The sequence below is a fragment of the Thamnophis elegans genome, chromosome Z, assembly GCF_009769535.1.
Source record: "Thamnophis elegans isolate rThaEle1 chromosome Z, rThaEle1.pri, whole genome shotgun sequence".
Classification (NCBI taxonomy): Eukaryota; Metazoa; Chordata; class Lepidosauria; order Squamata; family Colubridae; genus Thamnophis; species Thamnophis elegans.
In genome coordinates this window covers 138,207,850-138,228,713 of record NC_045558.1, presented here as the reverse complement: position 1 = coordinate 138,228,713, position 20,864 = coordinate 138,207,850, and the positions used below count along the sequence as shown (strand labels likewise).

General features: G+C 43.4%; 1 protein-coding gene across 1 annotated transcript; it reads right to left on the bottom strand.

Annotated features, from left to right (window-relative positions):
- Nucleotides 1-1,525: 1,525 nt before the first annotated feature.
- LOC116520415 (vomeronasal type-2 receptor 26-like) lies at nt 1,526-13,235 on the bottom strand. The gene is made up of 4 exons (XM_032234605.1): nt 12,447-13,235; nt 3,715-3,942; nt 2,902-3,028; nt 1,526-2,424 (listed from the first exon to the last, which is right to left on the bottom strand). Exons 1-4 carry the CDS (start codon nt 13,233-13,235, stop codon nt 1,526-1,528), a joined length of 2,043 nt encoding a protein of 680 aa, XP_032090496.1.
- Nucleotides 13,236-20,864: the final 7,629 nt, after the last annotated feature.

Genomic DNA, 20,864 nt, shown 5'->3' with positions numbered 1-20,864 from the left:
TTGCGTCTGCCTGATGATCCTCCACCCACTCCTTTGTTGATTGATGGTGAACAGCACTTTGAAGTTCGTGAAATCCTAGACTCCCGCAAGCGGCATAATCGCATTCAGTATTTAGTGGCTTGGAAACATTTTCCTCCCTCGCATACGGAATGGGTTGACAAGTCCCATGTTCGTGGCCCTCGCCTGCTTTGGAAGTTTTATGCTGCTTATCCTGACAAGCCTTAATTTTCTTTTTCTCCCTCCCCCCCATCTCTCTTCTATGTTTTGTTGTTCGTCGGTTTGTTTGTGTTTTCTCCTTTTTAGGCCTGATCGCCTTTTTCCGGGGGACGGCCGGATGTCAGCTTCTGCTTTGCTATCACTTCAGCTGCCATGAAACGGGGAGGGAGGGCATGGTATTTGGGAGGGGTTACTCATTGTGCTGGAGGAAGGTTCTGGAGTTCACCGGCTGATCGGACTACGCATGCGTGGGTGTTTCCCGCCAGGTCTAACGGCACTGACATTCCATCTTCGTGATGCCTTTTGAAGTTATCTCACACCTGACACTTGGAAGACTTATGATTGGACTGGGTCTATGATGCCAAGGGGTGGGGAATGGGCTATTCTATATATCAATTGCTTTCGCGCCTAATTAATCAGATTTCGCTATGCTTCGCCTTTAATCATTCTTAATTAGTAAAAGTACACTTGATTTCTTCACATGGAGTCTCGTGGTCTTTCTTTCCTAATTAATCATTGAAGAGGACCTGACACCGCAGACCTATCCCAAAGGAATATCCCCCTGATACCATGTTAAATTCATCTTCATAAAACATAATTCCCTTTTTACTACATTTATGAAGTCATTTATAAATAGAAAATATAAAAACCATGAAAATGGCAAAGTCCCATCCCCTAAGTAGGCAAATTTGGTGGGACTGAGAAGGAGGGCCTTCTTCATGGTGGCTCCCACCCTCTGGAACATCATCCCTTCAGAAATTAGACTGTCCCCCACTTTGACACTCTTATGTAAAGTACTAAAGGCCTGGTTTTGCCAGCGGCCTAGGGAATCGTGGGTGGGATGGAGCCCATCAAATGACTTATTTGATTGTGTGTTGTCATTGGGGGGGGGATATCATTTTTCATTTTTGTTCGTATATTGTTTTATTGCTTATAAGCTGCCTAGAGTCACTGTGAGCAAGTAGGCAAGCATTTAAATTTGCTTCATAAATAAGTAAACTGCATACATTGGATAAGATTTAATTCAATATCTCAAATATTCTGACACGACAACTGGATTCTCAACATCTTGCTATCTTGGGGCGTTGAAAGACAGAAGGTGTGTAATTAAATAATATTGGAGAATGATAACAAATGCTGCAGCAGGAGCATTTCTTTTCCAATTGGCCACTATAATAAATCTTGGTGACTAGGATAATTTCTCCATTGTCAGATTTAATGACTTCTATATATCTCTTATAGATAGCAAACAATCCTTCTCTTTTTTTGCGTGAGCAATTTCTCAAAGCCAGAAAAATTACATGATGTGCTATTTTCTCTTTTTGAGTTGCTCCCTGTGGTTGAGGTCAGGCCGCAAAACAATGATGTAGCATTTTGGGAGGAATATGCATCCCAGTAATGCAGCGCTGGAGGCCAAGATGGAGAAGACCTCCACAGCTACCATGAATTTTCCTTTTGTGCTCAGATAGGCTGGAAAGAAGGAGATCCACACACTGCAAAAGGCCAACATGCTGAAGGTGATGAACTTGGCTTCATTAAAGCTGTCAGGTAATGTACGGGCAAAGAAAGCCACAATAAAGCTGGCGATGGCCAAGATACCCATGTAGCCCAAGACACAATAGAAGAAGAAAGCTGACCCCTCATTGCACTGTAAAATCATTTCTTGGGGCTGTGAGTGCTTGTCCAACTCAGGGAATGGAGGTGATGTTGACCACCAAAGAATGCAAAGACATACTTGGAATAGAGAACAGGAAAGGACAGTACAAAAAGCCAATCTATTCCCCACCCATTTTCTCATCTGAGATCCTGGGTTAGTGGCCATGAAGGCTACAACCACAGTGATGGTTTTGACCAGGACACAAGAAATGGCCACTGAGAAGGTGATGCCAAACATTGATTGTCGGAGAAGGCAGGTCACTTTGCCAGGCTGGCTGAGGAAAAGCAAAGAGGAGAGAAAACAGAGCAGAAGAGAGACAAGGAGGGTGTAGGTGAGGGACCTGTTGTTGGCTTTGACAATGGGAGTGTCCTTGTACTTAATAAATGTTCCAAGTACCCAAGAAGTCAAGAAGAAGAAACCAAGGGCTGCTGAGGCTAAACAAATTCCTAAGGTTTCTTCAAAAGTTAGAAAGACCAGCAGTTTCAGGATACATCCATTCTTATCTTTATTTGGGTAATGATCTTCTGAACATTGAAAACAGTCATCCATATCTGAAAGGAAAGTCAAGGAAAGCTTTTATACATTCCATATTTCTGAAAATGATATTCTTTATGGGTGCTAACCATTATCCCGCTCACATTTTTTTTAATTGGCTACCAGTTGGATCATGTTTCTATGGAAATGCAGTTTTTCCATCATTATATCAACTGGGGCCAGCATAAAAGAAGTAAAATGGGAAGGGCAATTATTCTATGAAATGCAGTTCTGTCTAGCACTTCAAAATTATTAAAATTTAGACCATTTCAACTTTTCCTATTTTTCCAAAACAAAGAGAAGAAATCTGTGAGGTTGGATGTAAGAGCTCAGGTCTTCTTGGGCAAACTTGGAATTGAGAATGACAGATTGCGATTCACAAGTATAGAAGTGAATATTCACCTTGAAGAACCCACAAAACTATTTGCTACATTAAAGTAGTGTATTACAGTTTCCTTAGGAGTATCTAATGACAAGTGGAATGTCTAACCTACCCGTTTGATTTGAAATCTTTCCTTCTGGGCAAGGAACACAGTCGTAGCAACAGAATTGCTTTCCTTCCAAGCTTTTCTTGCTGTATCCAGGGCAGCAGGGATCATTACACAGAGAAATTGGAATAACCTGGAGATAAACATAAATTCCTAAAGGGTTAGTCCTGGTGTATGTAGAAAGTACAGGTTTCCCTGTCCAGTCATATCCGACTCTAAGGCACAATGCTCTTCTCTGTTTCCTTGGCTGAGGGAGCCAGCATTGTCCGAAGTTATTTTCCATGGTCATGTGGCCAACATGGCTATATGCACAAGGAACACTGTTACTTTCCCACCAAAGTGGTACCTATGAGTCTACTCACATTTGCATGCTTTTGAATTCCTAGGTGAGAAGGAGCTGAGGCAAGAGAAGGAGCTCACCCTATTGAAAACATGAAGGTGTCAAACCTGGGCTGTCAGCTTTCCAGCTGACAAGCTCAGGGTATTTAACCATTGAGCCATGACATATGTGTACTAGCCAATAAAGTATTGACATTATAAAGGATGTGCAAATGGTGTGTTTGGAGAATGGCAGAGAGAATAAAGAAATAGATGTGATTACAACTCCTGTGATTTCAAATGGAAATGTAACTGAAATGTGAATACCTATCTTTTAAATTGTAATGTCACTTTGTCAATTTGATGAAAGCTTGATCATTGACAATATTTGCACAGAATATGCCATTTCAAAATGAGAGAGAAAATTAGATTTCTAAAGCGATTATGTTCAATATTGGATCAAAATGGATCAGGGAAGAGTTGATTAAATGAGTTCCATACCTGGTTGAAAGCTGGATGCCAGACAATCACCTCTTCATCAATGATTAATTCCTTGGCATTGGAAATTTGAGTATCCATCTTTCCAACTCTAACACTTTGAAAGGATCTGTTTGGAAAAGTGATCAAGTTGGTGATGTCGAACCCACCTGTTGCTTCCCCTTTCTCATTCAGGAACACTCTCTCCCCAGCTGAATTGTTAAAAGAAATTCCTTGAAGAAATGAATGGAGCTACTTGAAAGAGAATGAAAGAGAGGGAGAGCCAGAGAGCCAGAGAGATAGACAGAGAGAGAGAGTCAGAGATAGAGAAAATGAGTGAATTGGAAGGATAATAATAATAAAGTGGCCAACATATTTAACATTCGCTTACTCATTCTTCCCTTTGCTCTAACAAATATCAAATAAGTTCAATTAAAATATAAAAAAATTATATTTCAGAGTAAGACACAGGTCTGTTTTAGTATTAATGTAATGTAATTTCTTGGGGGGGGGGCACCAAAATTATAGCAGTTAACAAATTAAAACCAAAGCAAGGTATTGATATTATGCAATTTGATTCAGATATGATTTATATTCACTTTTTAAACAACTAGACAATCAAATGTGGACCATATCTAAACTCATCATACATTGTTTGTTTTTCATTAGTTCAAAGAATCTTCACATCATGAGACCTCACAGATTTCCTTTAGCCAGATTTTATCATCTTACACTCAATAGTTGAGACAGAGAGAGCGTAAAGTACCCTAACGATGCCTGCTTCATAATAAGCGACACAATATTGTAATACAAAAAACAGGGATTTCTTAACAGCTTCATTAGGCATTCTTCATTAGGCATTTCTTATTCACAGCCATCTTTTTTTTGCTTTCTTTATCTGCTTTTGAACTTTGCCTGTGTTACTGTCCTCCCTTCAGCCTGTCATAAATCATGTTATCCAATAGCTTCATTCAACCCAGCTACTGCAATCTGAGATCCGGCTCATTGCCACTCTGCATGGAATGTCAACACAGAGAGTTGACAGAGAGAGTGGGGGAGGGGAGAGAGGGATGGAAAGAGAAAGAAGGATATAGATATTGAGAGAAAAAAGAGAGAAGGATGGAGAGAGAGATTGACAGAAAGAGAGAGATGGATGGGCAGATGGAGAGAATGAGAGAGAGAGAGAAGGATGGAGAGAGAGAAAGAAAGAGAGAAGTGTGGAGGGAGAGAATGAGAGAGAGAAAGATGGAGAGAGAGAAGAATGGAGAGACAGATATTGAGGGAAAGAAGGATGGAGAGAGAGAAAAAAAGAGTTGGAGAGAAAAGGATGGAGAGAGTGAGAGAGAAAAAGATGGATAGAGAGAAGGATTGAGAGAGAAGGATGGAGGAAAAGAGAGAGAGATGGATGGAGAGAGGGAGAGAGAGAATGAGAAATTGAGAGAAAGATGGATGGAGAGAGAAGGAAGGAGATAGAGACATTGAGAGAAAGAGAGAGAAATGGATGGAGAGATGAAGAGAGAGAATGAGAAGAATGAGAGAGAGAGGAAGATGGAAAGAGAGAGTATAATGGAGAGAGAGTAGAAGACAGAGAAGGATCAAGGGAGAGAATGAGAGAGGAAAGAATGGAGAGAGAGGGAAGGATGGAGAGAGAGAGAGAAGGATGGAGAGAGAGAAGGATGGAGAGAAAGAGAGAGATGGATGGATAGAGGCAAAGGGGGAATGAGAGATAGAAAGATGGATGGAGAGAGAAGGATGGAGAGAATGAGAGAGAAAGATGGAGAGAGAGAAGGATTGAGAGAGAAGGATGGGGAGAAAAGAGAATGAGAAAATGAGAGAAAGATGGATGGAGAGAGAGAGAAGGAAAGAGAGAGAGATTGAGAGAAAGAAAGAGAGAGATGGATGGAGAGAGGAAGAGAGACAATGAAAGAATGAGTGAGAGCGAGAGGAAGATGGAAAGAGAAAGATGGAGAGGGAGAGAAGGATTGAAAAAGAAGGATGGAGAGAAAGATGGATGTAGAGAGGGAGAGAGAGAATGAGAGAAAGATGGATGGAGAGAAAGAAGGAAGGAGAGAGAGAGATTGAGAGAAAGTGAGAGAGAAATGGATGGAGAGAGGAAGAGAGAGAATGAGAGAATGAGAGATTGAGAGAGAGGAAGATGGAAAGAGAGAGAAGGATGGATATATATCTGCATCCCAACTCTGAAATGTTCATGAGCCAAGGGCAAGTTCATTAGAGAACTGGCTGAGGATAATTTTGGATAGCAATAGCACTTAGACTCACATTCCGCTTCGCAACTCTCTCTAAGCAGTTTGAAGAGTCAGCATTTGTGCCCAACAACCTGGCTCCTCCTTTTACTGAACTCAGAAGGATGGAAGGCTGAGTCAACCTTGAGCCAGTGGGCATTGAACTGCCAAACTGCTGGCAACCGGCAGCCAGTACAAGCAGCCTGCAGTACTTTCTCTAACCACTGCGCCACCATGGTTTATTCACAAGCTAATAAGAAAAGTCAAGTGTCCTACATTTCAGAATATTGGGGGGTGGCACAAAGAAAAGAAAGAGTGCCTTCAGACACAATGCAATTGAATTCTTCTTGGAATCCAGATGGATAAGACAGGCCACACAAGACAGGCCAATTCTATGTGGAAGTGAAAAGTTATTTATAAAACAAAAATTGATGCATACAGTACATTCCCTTGGCTATACTGAAATTAGTAAAGGCACGTTTTAAGTTTGTACTCTTATTTTATAAACCTAATAGCTTTGTTGCCTCAGTCTCTCTATTGAGTTGTAGCCATAAAGATAAAGGTTCTTCTTGCACATATGTGCTAGTCATATGTGCTAGTCATTACTGCGCATGTGTGAGAACGGGAATGGCTGCCGAGCCTCGTTGCTCCGATCGTTATAAGAAAGAAAAAGACCGGTTTTGGCGACCAGGACCCCTGAAATGGTAATTGAGGGGTTCCTGTGGGGCGCCAACGTTCGGGTTGTCCAGGGGGGTGGCTGTTTGAGGAGGGGGCTGCCTCTGAGCGGCTCCAAGACGGCGTTATCTCCTCCGACTCGGTTTTCCGCGCCGGCCCTTTGGAACAGCTGGGGAGCGGCGGCGGCGGCTCTGTGTGAGAGGCGGTGGCTTTGGCCCCGCTGCTTTGAGAGACGCCGAACTCTTTTGTGGATTGGACAGCATCGAGGGGTTAGTTTGCACCCCGAAGAGGGGGTGGGAAGCCCAGGAGAGATGCCTAGACTGGACTGGGAGACAGAGGAACTAGTTTCCTGTCCCCACTGCAGCTTCGATAACTCCCCCCCCTGCATCCTGGTGCGGCGTTTTTCTTCCACCTCGCCGCTGTTCCTGCGGGGCTTTACATTGCCGGACTATTTATCTGCTGGGACTGGGACTGGAACTCTAGAAACTCAACGACAGGCCCTCTGTGGCAACCAATACCATCAACTGTTACCACTGCCCCAGGAGTGTTGTGCTGACCAGTATTATTGTCTTTTACTGAGTCACTTTACATCAGTCACCATTACTCCGGAGAGGCAGCGTATTCGGAGCTTGGACTCCCCCCAGTGGCCACTACTGGTGCCTTTCTTACTTCTCTGTCGTTGCTGTGTCATTTTTACCATCTTCTTAATTGGCACTTATCCACCCAGCCTGCAATTGCAGCTCTCAGAGTTTAACACCCACGAACAAACTATACCGGCTCAACCAGCATTACCTCTTGCTGCCCTAGAGACATCATTCCGGCCATCCAGACCCTACGTTCTGCTACACATTTGGCTACCCGGATCCAACATCTTTGGCGGTCCTTTTAACCATCTGGACTTTTGGGACTTTTCGACCTTACCAGAGGGGGGGAAATGCCACCCTCCCCCCCCTGTATACCCTCAATGGATTGGAGCTGGGCTCTTAATTATTTTATTAACTATTTTATTAACTATTTTATCAACTAACTGCCACAGGAAGGGAGAGGAGTGGAGTACCCCTCCCCCTCCTATTTTAACCATCCTGATCACTGAGAGCCATTTGGCTCTGCCTGGACTCACACCCTAACAACCGCGCAAGTTATCTTTTTTCTTCCTTTTTCTACTCCTTTTTTTTCTTTCTTTGTATGGGATATGTTAGGGGTATGTGTGTAATTGAATGAACGATCCCACTTTTATCACTATTATTGTTGTAATTTCTGTGTTTTAATTGCCACGTGGGGATTGTCTGAGTGAGTGAATGAGGAGGACCTGCCGAGGAACGCGGGGGGCACTGAGGTGGTTGGGGGGACCAGGGACACGGGAGAGGGCCGGAGCATTACGGTCGTAACAGGGAGGGGCAGATATGGCGGGGACTTTAGGGCTGGCCATTACCGCGAAGGAGGGTTCGCTACGTTACAGAGATCCCCCCTTCCGGCCCTATGAGTCCCACTCCGAGGCCAGATGGCGCGAGTAATCAGGACCCTGGTCTCAGGCTGTTGTCGCTAATGCCAGGTCTGTTGTTCACAAGGCTCCCCGCGTCCGGGACTTAATTTTAGACGAGAGGGCAGACCTGGCATGTATTACTGAAACCTGGCTGGGCCCGGAGGGAGGAGTCCCCCTCGTTGAGATGTGCCCAGAAGGATTTCAGGTGCGGCATCAGCCGAGAGCCAAGGGAAGGGGTGGGGGTGTGGCTATCGTTATCCGGGAGTCGTTAGCACCTCGTAGGATCCCTGCTCCGGAGCTTGTCGGGTGTGAGTCTCTGCTGGTAAAGTTGGACCTCAAGGGTCAAGTGGGCTTGCTGTTAACGTACCTGCCTCCCAACAGCGTTGCAGCAGCCCTCCCCTCGCTCCTCGAGTCGGTAGCCGAGCTAGCAATTGAGTTCCCCAGACTTATGGTCTTGGGGGACTTCAATTTGCCCTCGCTCGGTGAACACTCTGATGGGGCGCAGGAGTTCATGGCCTCCATGACGGCCATGGGCTTGACCCAGATAATCCGGGGCCCAACCCACTCAGCGGGTCACATGCTCGACCTCGTATTTCTCTCGGAGCAGTGGACTTGTGATCTTGGTCTGAGGGGTAATGAGATCATACCCCTGTCGTGGTCAGACCACTGCCTACTGAGGCTCGACTTTCGGAGACCAAACCCCCACTGTAGGGAGGAGGAACCGACCAAGTGGTTCCGCCCCAGGCGACTTATGGAGCCATTGAGGTTCCAGACAGAGCTTGGGGTTATTCCTGATACTCTCGCCCACGGTCCGGTGGAGACTCTGGTAGCTGCCTGGCATTCGGCAGCATCGGAGACCCTTGACCGGATCGCGCCACTACGGCCCCTCTGAGGCGGCGGATCCCGGAGGCCTCCTTGGTTCACCGAGGAACTCCGGGAGATGAAGCGCCGGAGGAGACGCCTAGAGCACCTATGGAGGTCTGATAAATCCGAATCGAACTGAGCACTCCTAACAACCAGCACCAAGGAGTACATCAGGGCACTTAGGGCAGCAAAAAGATCTCATATTGCTACCTTGGTAGCGTCCGCTGAGTCCCGCCCAGCCGCCCTGTTTAGGATAACCCGCTCCCTCCTAAATAGGAGGGATACGGGGGAACCCCTGCAGGGTAGAGCTGAGGATTATGCCCAATTCTTAGCGGACAAAATTGCTCGGTTCCGATCGGATTTGGACTCCATCCCTGCAGTTCCAGCCGAGGCACAAGAGGATGAATTAATAGACCACCTCTGGGTTGAGTTTCAGGATGTTGCCCCTGGGGATGTGGACAAGGCCATGAGAGCTGTGAGTGCCTCCACCTGTGTACTGGACCCGTGTCCCTCATGGCTGGTTGCCAACAGCAGTGAGGTGACACGAGGCTGGATCCAGGCGGTTGTTACCGCCTCTCTTCGGGAGGGGCACTTCCCCGCCGCACTTAAAGCGGCAGTGGTGAGACCCCTCCTGAAGAAGCCATCTTTGGATCCAGCTGTCCTTAACAATTACCGTCCAGTCTCCAACCTCCCCTTTGTGGGGAAGGTTGTCGAGAAGGTGGTGGCCTTCCAGCTTCAACGGTCCTTGGAGGAAGCAAGTTATCTCGACCCCTTCCAGTCGGGCTTCAGACACAGTTACAGCACAGAAACCGCTTTGGTCGCATTGACCGATGATCTCTGGAGAGCCAGAGACGGAGGCCATGCCTCCATCCTAGTTCTCCTTGACCTCTCGGCGGCCTTTGATACCATCGACCATGGTATCCTTCTGCGACGACTGCGGGAGGTGGGGGTGGGAGGCACTGTTTTGCAGTGGTTCTCCTCCTACCTCTTGGACAGGTCGCAGTCGGTGTTAGTGGGGGGGCAGAGATCGACCCCTAGGCCCCTAGCATATGGGGTGCCGCAGGGTTCGGTCTTATCCCCCCTACTATTTAACATCTACATGAAACCGCTGGGTGAGATCATTCGGAGGCACGGGATAAGATACCATCAATACGCGGACGATACTCAGTTGTATCTGTCCGCCCCGTGCCAACTCAATGAAGCGGCGGACGTGATGAGCCGGGGCCTTGAGGCCGTTATGGACTGGACGAGGGCTAACAAGCTTGTACTCAACCCGGAGAAGACCGAGTGGCTGTGGTGTTTCCCTCCCAATAATTCGATCAGTGTTCCAACGCTCAGGCTGGGGGGTCAAATTTTATACCCCTCAGAGAGGGTTCGCAACTTGGGAGTCCTCCTGGACCCACAGCTGACTTTCAACCACCATCTGACGGCTGTGACCAGGGTGGCATTTGCCCAGGTTCGCCTGGTACGCCAGTTGCGACCCTACCTGAACCGGGAGGCCCTCACAACAGTCACTCGGGCCCTTGTGACCTCTAGGCTGGAATACTGCAATGTGCTCTACATAGGGCTGTCCTTGAAGAGCATCCGGCGACTTCAGCTAGTCCAGAACGCGGCCGCGCGAGCGATTGTGGGTGCACCTCGGTTCGCCCACATAACACCTATCCTCTGCGAGCTGCGCTGGCTACCTGTTGATCTCCGGGTGCGCTTCAAGGTGCTACTTGTCACTCATAAAGCCCTCCATGGTAGTGGATCTGCGTACTTGAGAGACCGCCTCCTGCCAATTACCTCCCTGCGACCAATTAGATTGCATAGATTAGGCCTCCTCCGAGTTCCATCTGCCAGCCAGTGGCGACTGGCAACCACACGGAGGAGAGCCTTTTCAGTAGTAGCTCCGACCCTTTGGAACGATCTCCCTGTGGAGATTCGTACCCTCACCACCGTCCAGACCTTCCGCACAGCCCTTAAGACCTGGCTAGCCCGTCAGGCCTGGGGATAAAGATAATCTATCCCCACCCGAATGATGAATGAATGTTGTTTACTATTTTACTTGTATGTATTGTTCTGTGTTTATTGTCTTGTACCCCCCCTTCCTTATTTTATGTAAGCCGCCCTGAGTCCCCTCAGGGAAAAGGGTGGCCTATAAATACTAATAAAACAAATAATAAAACAAATTCCCGACACTACAGGGGGGTGCTCATCTCTGTTTCAAAGCCGAAGAGCCAGTGCTGTCTCCATCGCAATGACGTGCGGTGAGCTTTATGGCTGGTGAGGCAGCAATTTTTTTAGACTTGTGGACTTCAACTCCCAGAATTCCATAGCCAGGTATGCTCAGTTCCTATTTAAAGCATCAGCATTTCCCCCCCTTGCAAAATAAGTTTTCCCATAATTTTCTTCTCCCTCCCCCTCCTTCCTCCCTCTCTCCCTCCCTCCCCCCTCTCTCAAACAGACACAAGCACACAGAGAAGTTGGATCCCTCTCTCACTCAATCACTCTCAAACAAACACAAACACAGAAGTTGGATTGGATATATTTTCCAAAGGCTTGAAAGCAGCTCCTCTGTCATACCCCCCCTTCCCCTGCTGCCTTCTGATCGGAGCCTTTGATTGCAGGTGAATCACGTTGCCTTTTCAAACTTGTAATCAGTGAAGCTGGGCTTATATACTTTTATCCAGCTGTGTGTGTGTGTGTGTGTGTGTGTGTGTGTGTGTGTGTGTGTTTGAAAAGGTAATGTGGTTCTGCAAGCAATCAAACTTTTTGAATTCCTCCCCCCTCCCCACACACGGACCTTTTCCAGCTGTTTCAGAGAGGATTTCAACTCTGCTTTTGCCTGCCCTCATGAAAGGCCAGAGCTCTGAGTCAGACTGAGCTAGTTGCTCCCAGAGAACTCTAAAAAGCCTCTAAAAATGCCCTCTACAGGAGGCAAGAGAACACGTGCCTCCTTTGCATATGAAATTTTTCGCTTTTTAACCCTTGCTTAACTCTTAAAAGGCGAAAAATTGCTTATGCACAGGAGGCCCCTATTTCTCTCGCCTCCTCCTATAGTTAACACTAAGCAGACTCCAAGTCACTGTGACTTGGAATCTGGCAGCATCTACCTTGGCTTTAATTATTTTAAAAAAAATCTTTAAAATTCTTTCCTTTTGCTCATGACTTGTGAGGCCACGCCTCCCCTGCCTCTAGTGACTGTACGTCCCTGTTCCGTGGTCATGACTAAACACCAAAGATGCACGGAACACAGTTACCTTTCCCCCAAAGGTGGTTCCTATTTTTCTACTTGCATTTTTACATGCTTTGGTTGGCAGAAGCTGAGACAAGTCATGGGAACTCCCTCCATTAACGCGGCGCTCAGGATTCAAACCGCCAAACTGCTGACCTTTCTGATCAACAAGCTCAGAGTTTAAGCCACTGAACCACCATGTCTGTGGCCATAGGACAAGGTAAATAAGCTATGATGACTGAAATACAAGAGAGATGTAGCATGAAAAAATTACCTGCCAAGGCTGCAAATTTGGAAATTCAACCCTTTGAACCTCCCTTGGTTGGGATTTTGAGCTCATGGCCTCGTGCAAAGAATGTGCCACTGCATAAACAGCATTGTAGATGCTGTAGCTTTGGCCAGTCATCTGCAACTCAAACAGAGGACCAGGTAGATTCTCCAACTTCTCTTCTCCAGTACAGGTTTCAGTAATCATAAGTGAAGACAATTCTCCATTTGGAAATGAACAATTGAATAATTGCCCCCAAACCTCTTGAAGAAATCCATCTTTGTGGGTTGAAGGTTTGATGACTTGAATAAATTCTTCGAAGCCTTGAACGTCTCTGGAATGCGCAGTAAAGGAAAGAGCCCCATGGAACATCAGGAGGTCCCATCTCCTTTGGATTCCCAACAGGATGAAATCAATCGGATTCATCAGGATCCAAACCTTCCTCAATAACGCACTCTCTTTATTTTCAGGATCCCATAGAAACATGATCGTTCTGAGCCACACTATTGTGGTTGACTCTCCGTGGACAAGAAAAACATTTGCTTTTTGATCAATCAATTTATTAGAAATAACTGAGATTGAATTTAACAATTCTGGCATGTCATCCAAGTCGAGATATTGTGGAATTTTTTGTGTGAAAGCTAAACAGACCCCATTCTGTGAAAGCAACGGCTGCAGTTTCTGCAAAAAACGCTCTTCCTTATTTTCGAAAGCAAAGAGTCCTATCCACGTCCATCCAAAATGGAGAAGAAGTTGTATAAGTCCAGTGTACTGATGCTCCTCTTTGGGGACCATGCAATAAAGTGGAAATAACTCAGTAATCTGAAAGTCTTCTTGGGCAAAGGAACCATAAATCAACTAAACGAACGGAAAAGAGAAATTCATTATTCGTGAAAATCATGGGGAAAATATGAAGACTGCGGGATAGAAACTCAATGAAGCTCTCCCTACATTGAACATTTGTCCAATTCTATGTAGATTATGACATTTGCTGGAAAAGAGAAGCAAGAAAAATTCCTTGATGAAATATTTTCTCATCTGAAATATAACGAAATTACAATCACACTCACTTTCCTAACATAGAGGTCCAGTATGTTCATCCCCTTAGAACATCTGGAAACTTGTTCATTATCTGACTGCCAGTTAGACATTTAATGAAGCTTTCTATACATTGAACATTTGTCCAATTCTATGTAAAGTATGACATTTGCTGGAAAAGAGAAGCAACTATAATTTCTTGACACAACATTTTCTCATCTGAAATATAACTAGATTACAATCACACTCAGTTTCCTAATGCAGCGTTCCAGTATGTTCATCCCCTTAGAACATCTGGAAACTTGCTAACCATCTGAGTTTTTGAGCTCTTCTCAGCCTAAGGAAAGGACTCTTAAGAACTAGCCTTACTGGATTACCTTCTTCCCTTATTTGTAGCAGATAAAATAAAATAATTATACATGGAAGACTATGCCCATGAGTTTTTGGAGAAGTAGAATTAATCATCTCTTCATTTACTACAATTATTATAGAGATCTTCAAAAGTACCAGGTAGCCCCAATACTTCAACAATTTCCATCCAAATCAGTTGAGTTATAAATTCAATTCTTATTTTCAGACCCAACCAAGACGTAGCAAGTAGAGTTGTCACCTGTTTTCAGGTAGCTTGGTGGAATCTGGAGCTGAGTTGAGGACAGGAGTGAAAATGCTGATAGCTTTGATTTCAGGAAGTGGCTGAAAAGAGATCCTCGCTAAAACCACAAGACATTATAGCAGTGTTCCAATATTTGGGATACTCCTACAAAGATGGGGGAGGGCCTCACACTATTTTCCAAAGCGCCAAAATGCAACATGAGAAACCATGGATGGAAACTAACCAAGGAAAGAAGCAACCTAGAACTAGGAAGAAATTTCCTAACGGTGAAAACAATTAACCAATAGAACAACTTGTCTTCAGATGTTGTGGGTGCTCCATCACTGGAGACTTTCAAAAAGAGACTGGACAATAATTTGCCTGAAATGGTATAGGGTCTGTTGCTCAGAGAGGGGGTTGGAATAGAGGACCTCTAATGACTCTTCCAACTCAATAATTCTATCTCCTATGTGATAGCCAGCCTTCTCTATCCTCTTCACACAGCTCCATATCTCACCACAGATAGTGGTCAATGCAAATCGTCAGGTTGCCTTCTCTAGTAAGATTAATTTTGTACTGTAATTTGTGATTTAAATTTAAATTAATAAAGGGTTTAGATTTTCTTGACTGATTTTTTGAGCCAACATCTTGAGTTGTGGGAACTGCAGAAGGGATGGAAAAAAACGAGAGCCAAATTCTGAAGTCCTGCAGAATGGCATGGCAAAATACTAATCCTACAGCACCAATCCTTCAAAAATGGCTAAGAAAAACACTAAATCACTTTCATCCTACACCAAGAAAATTGTAGCAAGAGTTGTGACCTATTGCTGGTTTGCAGTCAAAATATATGTATGATTGTAATAAAAGATTTTGATTTAATTGGATTGCCTTGAGCCAGTCTATTGAGCTGTGGGAAAAACAGACAAGTGGTGATAGAAGTGTATTTAATTGAATTCCTACAGAAAGGAATGGCAAGCAACTAGTATATACTATTAATTACAAACTTCTTTTCTCTCTCACTCCACCCCAAACTACCTGTGGAACTTTGTAGACATGCACAGTTTCGGCCATAAAGGATGATGTCTCAGGACCTAGACCTCCAATGATGGCCATGAGATTCTTCTGGCTATCACATTTGTAGTTTGGGAGAAATTCCCGGGATTTGAAAAGCAGGTCCAGAGTGGTACGATAGGTCATCCTTGGGTTGTTGTAACTGTCATAGATGTGGAACCCGAGAGTGATGTTAGGTAAGATCTGGGAGTCCTCATTGATCTCCTTCACAGCAAAGGCCAAGGCGAGGACGTGCTGGTAGAATTTGGTGATTACGCTGCAAATAGTTTAAACACCCCCATTAAACAATATAAGTTGACAATTCTATTATGGTGAAAGCATTGATATATGAGTAACAACCATTTCTGTCTTTGGTGTAAGTGAGAAGATGAGAGTCTTTGTAAAACACTGAATAATTTCTATAGTTTTCAACTACAGCATTTCCATGATTTGCAACAAATATGTATAGAACAAAGTTGTGATTGTTGTTTCAAACATGTATTTCTATTATGTATTCTACAAAATAGAATACAGCCAGCAAGTATCACTCTTTTAATATATGTAAGTAATGCAAGGAGTGACTGCATAGACTGGATAATTATACTCACTAAATGTTCTCTGACAGAAAATGTTTACAAGATGTTCTATAGATGGCATTTAGATCATAAAAAATTGGCTTCTATTTATTCGAATTTACAACCCAAATGTTGGGGATGTGGTTCTCTTGATGCTATATACTTCCATATATGGTGGACTTGCCAAAAGGTTAAGGCATTTTGGATAAAAATATGGTGGATTATACAAAATATTCTTTAAAAAAAAGGATAAAGTTTACTCCTCAGTTATTCTTGTTAGGTATAATTACTGACTGTACAGCGGTAGAGGTTAACCTGATTTTGCATTTAATAATGGCAGCAAGACTGTTGGTGGCGCAATACTGGAAGAAGGAAGATTTGCCTAGAACCCAAGAATGGACATTGAAAGTCACAAATTTAGCCGAGATGGCTAAAATATCTGCATATCTTAAAGACAATTCAAATGAGAGATATAAACGAGACTGGAAAAAATGGATCGATTATATTCAAAATAAATATGGGACTAAGAAATACCAGATAGCCTATGTTTAAGATTAGGAATGATTTAAATTGTCTAAAGTTAGCTTAGCAAGGAGGAGCTAAGTTCAACACAAAGATGTTATTAACTTCTTACTTTTATTTTTTATCAATATATCCTAGACTGTGGTTGTTAAATATCTATGCCATGTACGGGTTCTGGGAAGTCGGGGGGGGTAGGTTGTGGGGGCTCGGGGGGAGGGTGGTTGGGAAGTATATTAGGCTTGATTTTAAAGCAATATGATTGCACATGTATATTGTCCTCTCTTATAACATGATATTGTCTAGGTAATAATTTACATGTGATTATATGTTATGGAAATGGTTAATAAAAATTTTATATATATATAAAAAAATGTTCTCCAAAAATGTTCTCCAAAAGACTTTTTGCCCCTTAACATCATGCATTTTGTGAATAAGACTTTAATACAATGAGAAGAAAATGATTTGTTTTCCCACAATCAAATATGTTTGAAAGACAAGGGCAAGACAAGCAAGAGTAAGTTTATATAAAAACCTTGCATTTCTTCTCAAAGAACTATTAGTCAAAAAAAGAATTTTGGCAGATCTAACTCAGTTTAGAAAATGAATGGGGAAAAAAACAGAACAGAGCACAACACAACACAACACAACAGAAATCTTTATTGGCCAAGTGTGACTGGACACAAAATTAATTTGCCTCTGGTTCCTTAAAGAACTGTTCATAAAAGAAAAAAAAATGCATTCATCAAGAATCATAAGCTACAACACTTAGGGATAGACATAGGTTACTAATAAGCAAATCATCCTAGGAAATAGCTAAAACAATATAAAACAATCCTTACAGTGGTAAATCATAACGTTTTAGAGAAGGATGTTTTGTAAATTCAATTCCAAAAACGTTGTGAATTATCTGAGATACCATCCCACCTATGATGAGGTCACCAGGCTGGTACCACTCATGGGGAACAGGGAAAATATTGCTCGCAGGGCAGCTCAGTGTAACTGCTTTCTGCACCAAGAGAATCAGAAGGAATAACATCTTCAGGCATTTGTCATAGGGAAAATATTTGTGTCTCCTGTCCATAAGGAAGTTTGTATTTCAGTGGTTCATTCAATGATTAAGCAAAGGTTTATATCTGACAATGCACCTAATCAGAAATCCCATCATTTGCTATCTGAAGTTCCATGTGTGTAGCAAATTTGTATACTGATTATCACTAGGATTGAACAGATGTTCTAGGGGAAAAAAGGAGGGAGGAAACTTGTAAAAATGAATCTAATGGAGCCATTATTATCCCTTTGTGCCAAACTCCCTGGAGTTCAAGAGTTACTTTATAGCCAAATAGATACCTTAAGTGTTGCTGAATTTAAATACCTTTATGTACAGACCTTGAGGTTTTGGCTTAGCTAAAAAAACATATGTTGATTCCTGTAGGAGATAATTATTTTGTTTTTGCTGAGAGAATAAGGAATTCAAATGATGGTTCAACTTTGTTTAAATGAGAAATGCTAATAAAAGTAATCTAACATTGGCAATTAAAAACAGCCTCAAGTGTTGAAATTCATGTTCATTCCTTACAATGGAACAAGGTTCCCATTTTCCATATAAAATGAACAAAATTGTTTAGTAGAGAAGATGAAATATTTTTGACATGTTAAGGTCTGACAAATAAGTCAAAGAATGTCGATGGAACTGCATCTACATGGAGGAAAGTATGCAGTGGAGTATCCAAAGGCTCTATTCTATTCCCAGTACTCTTCAACATCTTCATCAATGATTTGGATGAGAGCATAGATGGGGAACTCATCAATTTTTCAGATGACAACAAACTGGCAGGAATAGCCAAAACTCCAGAATATAGGCTCAAGATACAGAAAGTTCTTGACAGACTTGAACATTGGGTGCTATCTAACAAAATGAAGTTCAATGGTGAAAAAAGTAAGGTTCTACATTGAAGCAAGAAAAACAAAATGCACAAGTACAGTATAGGTGGTACCTTGCTCAATAGTAGTAAACTGTGAGAGGGATCTTGGAGTCCTAGTGGACAAGCATTTAAATCAGAGCCAGCCATGTGCAGCAACTGCCAAAAAAGCCAACACAGTTCTGGGCTACATAAACAGAGGGATAGACTCAAGGTCACATGAAGTGTTAATACCACTTTATAATGCCTTGGTAAGGCCACACTTGGAATAGTGCATTCAGTTTTGGTCATGAAGATGTAAAAAAGATCTGGAGACGCTAGAAAGGATGCAGAGAAGAGCAACAAAGATGATTAGGGGACTGGAGTCTAAAACATATGAAGAATGGTTTCAGGAACTGGGTATGTCTAGTTTAATGAAAAGAAGGACTAGGGGAGACCTGATAGCAGTGTTCCAATATCTCAGGGGTCGCCACAAAGAAGAGGGAGTCAAAGTATTCTCTGTTATTCTATTCTATTCCTCCAAATATTTAGTTATTTATTTACTTATTTTATTTTATTTGTACTATTATTATTATTTATAATTAACTCAAGGCAGAGAAAATATCTAATACACCCTACTGCTATGATAGTATATGATATAATATACTATGATGTGATAGCGTATAATAGATATTATAGCAGTGTTCTAAAGAAGAGGGCATAAATCTATTCTCCAAAGCACTTGAAGGCAGTACAAGAAGCGATGAGTGGAAACTAATCAAGGAGAGAAGCAACTTGGAACTTAGAAGAAATTTCCTGACAGTTAGAACAATTAATCAGTGAAAGAACTTGCCTCAAGAAGTTGTAAATGCTCCAATAGGAAGTTTCTTAAAAAGAGACTGGATAACCGCTTGTCTGAAGTGGTGTAGGTGTAACTTCCAAGGGCAACTTCCTTGGCCCTTCCAACTCTGTTATTCTGTTAGTCCTATTATCCTCACAACACAGAGGTGGGTTCCTACCAGTTCGCACCTATTCGATAGAAACGGTTCGTCAAATCTACCGAACAGGTTAGAAGAAGTTCCACAGTGGACCTGAAAAGCAGGCCATTCCTACCGAAGAGGTTCCAAACATTTTTGAAACCCACCACTGTCACAACAGCAAGAAAGTGGGTTGGGCTGTGAGAGAGTGACTGGGTCAAAGTTACCCAGTTGGCTTTCATGGCTTAAGTGGGACTTGAATTCATAACCTCTCACTTCCTAACCCGCCTCAATCACTAGACCAAAGTGAGTCTCAAATCTGAATCTGACTCTCAAATCAAATATTTCACTTATGAGCGAATGCAGCAATCTCTTTTGAGCAGGGAGCTTCAAAGCCACAACCCAGAGTAGAAAATATTGAACTGATACTCAAAGGAAAGAAAAATTATGGTTGCTGCCTGTGACTGTCACAATTTCCATGGCTCTGTTTCAGTAGGCTGTGTGTTGCTCCATTGAATCCTTGTCTTCATGTGTAATGTCACACAAGGACACTTGAACGTCTTCTCTGAAACTTTCATCTCTCCCTTACCAAATTATAGTATGCAACATACCATATTTCTTGAGTACTGGTTCTATTATTGATGGTTGTCCCAAAGGTAATTTTTGAAAAGGCAACTGAACTGGACATAGAAACTCTCTAAACATTCACATTTCAAATACCGCAGACCTATCCCAAAGGAATATCCCCCTGATACCATGTTAAATACATCTTCATAAAACATAATTCCCTTTTTACTACATTTATGAAGTCATGCTTCGCTATCACTTCAGCTGCCATGAAACGGGGAGGGAGGGCATGGTATTTGGGAGGGGTTACTCATTGTGCTGGAGGAAGGTTCTGGAGTTCACCGGCTGATCGGACTACGCATGCGTGGGTGTTTTCCGCCAGGTCTAACGGCACTGACATTCCATCTTCGTTTTGCCTTTTGAAGTTATCTCACACCTGACACTTGGAAGACTTATGGTTGGACTGGGTCTATGATGCCAAGGGGTGGGGAATGGGCTATTCTATATATCAATTGCTTTCGTGACTAATTAATCAGACTTCGCTTCGCTATGCCTTTAATCATTCTTAATTAGTAAAAGTACACTTGATTTCTTCACATGGAGTCTCGTGGTCTTTCTTTCCTAATTAATCAATGAAGAGGACCTGACAGTTAGCGAAATCTCATTAACACCCTACCAGGAGGTTACAGCTTTCCGTGGGGGGTGAAACCTACAAAAAGACGAAACAGAGAAAATGTCTTCGCCTGCCAGCGATGGAGAAATGGGAAAAAAACCTACTGATAACTTATTTTCTGAAGAGTTGGCTCAGCTGGAAATAACGAGCCCTGCAAGTCCTCCCCGTTGGTCTTGTCAGTGGGACAAAGAGAGGATAGTGCGAACTGGGATCCGGCTGTTACCAGAAGAAAGCACCAGGAAAGGCCGTTTAAAGCGGGGGCCGAACGAAGACCCCAGGAAAGAGGTCAACGTGATTACTTGGAACAGAGGTACTCAGGGCAAAGGTTCGGGGAGGGAGAAGAGGCCGAGAGGGGGTGGGAGCAAGAAAACCCACGGGCAGCTTTCCCCCCCCCAGCCAGGGGTGCTGCCGGACCAGGAGCCCTACTCCCCAGAAGACGCAGAATGGCTAAAGTCCCCCCCTTACCTGTAAAGTTTGATGGAAATCCTAAGAAGCTGGGGTCTTTCATCATGCAAGTCTATAATTACATGGA

Excerpts from the sequence above, each read along its gene's own strand:
- LOC116520415 (XM_032234605.1), bottom strand. The coding sequence starts at position 13,235 with ATGGTCCCCAAAGAGGAGCATCAGTACACTGGACTTATACAACTTCTT. Across the intron at positions 3,943-12,446 it reads CAAATTTGCAGCCTTGGCAG|CTCCATTCATTTCTTCAAGG; the intron begins GTAATTTTTTCA and ends TCTTTCAAGTAG. Across the intron at positions 3,029-3,714 it reads GGCATCCAGCTTTCAACCAG|GTTATTCCAATTTCTCTGTG; the intron begins GTATGGAACTCA and ends GTTTATCTCCAG.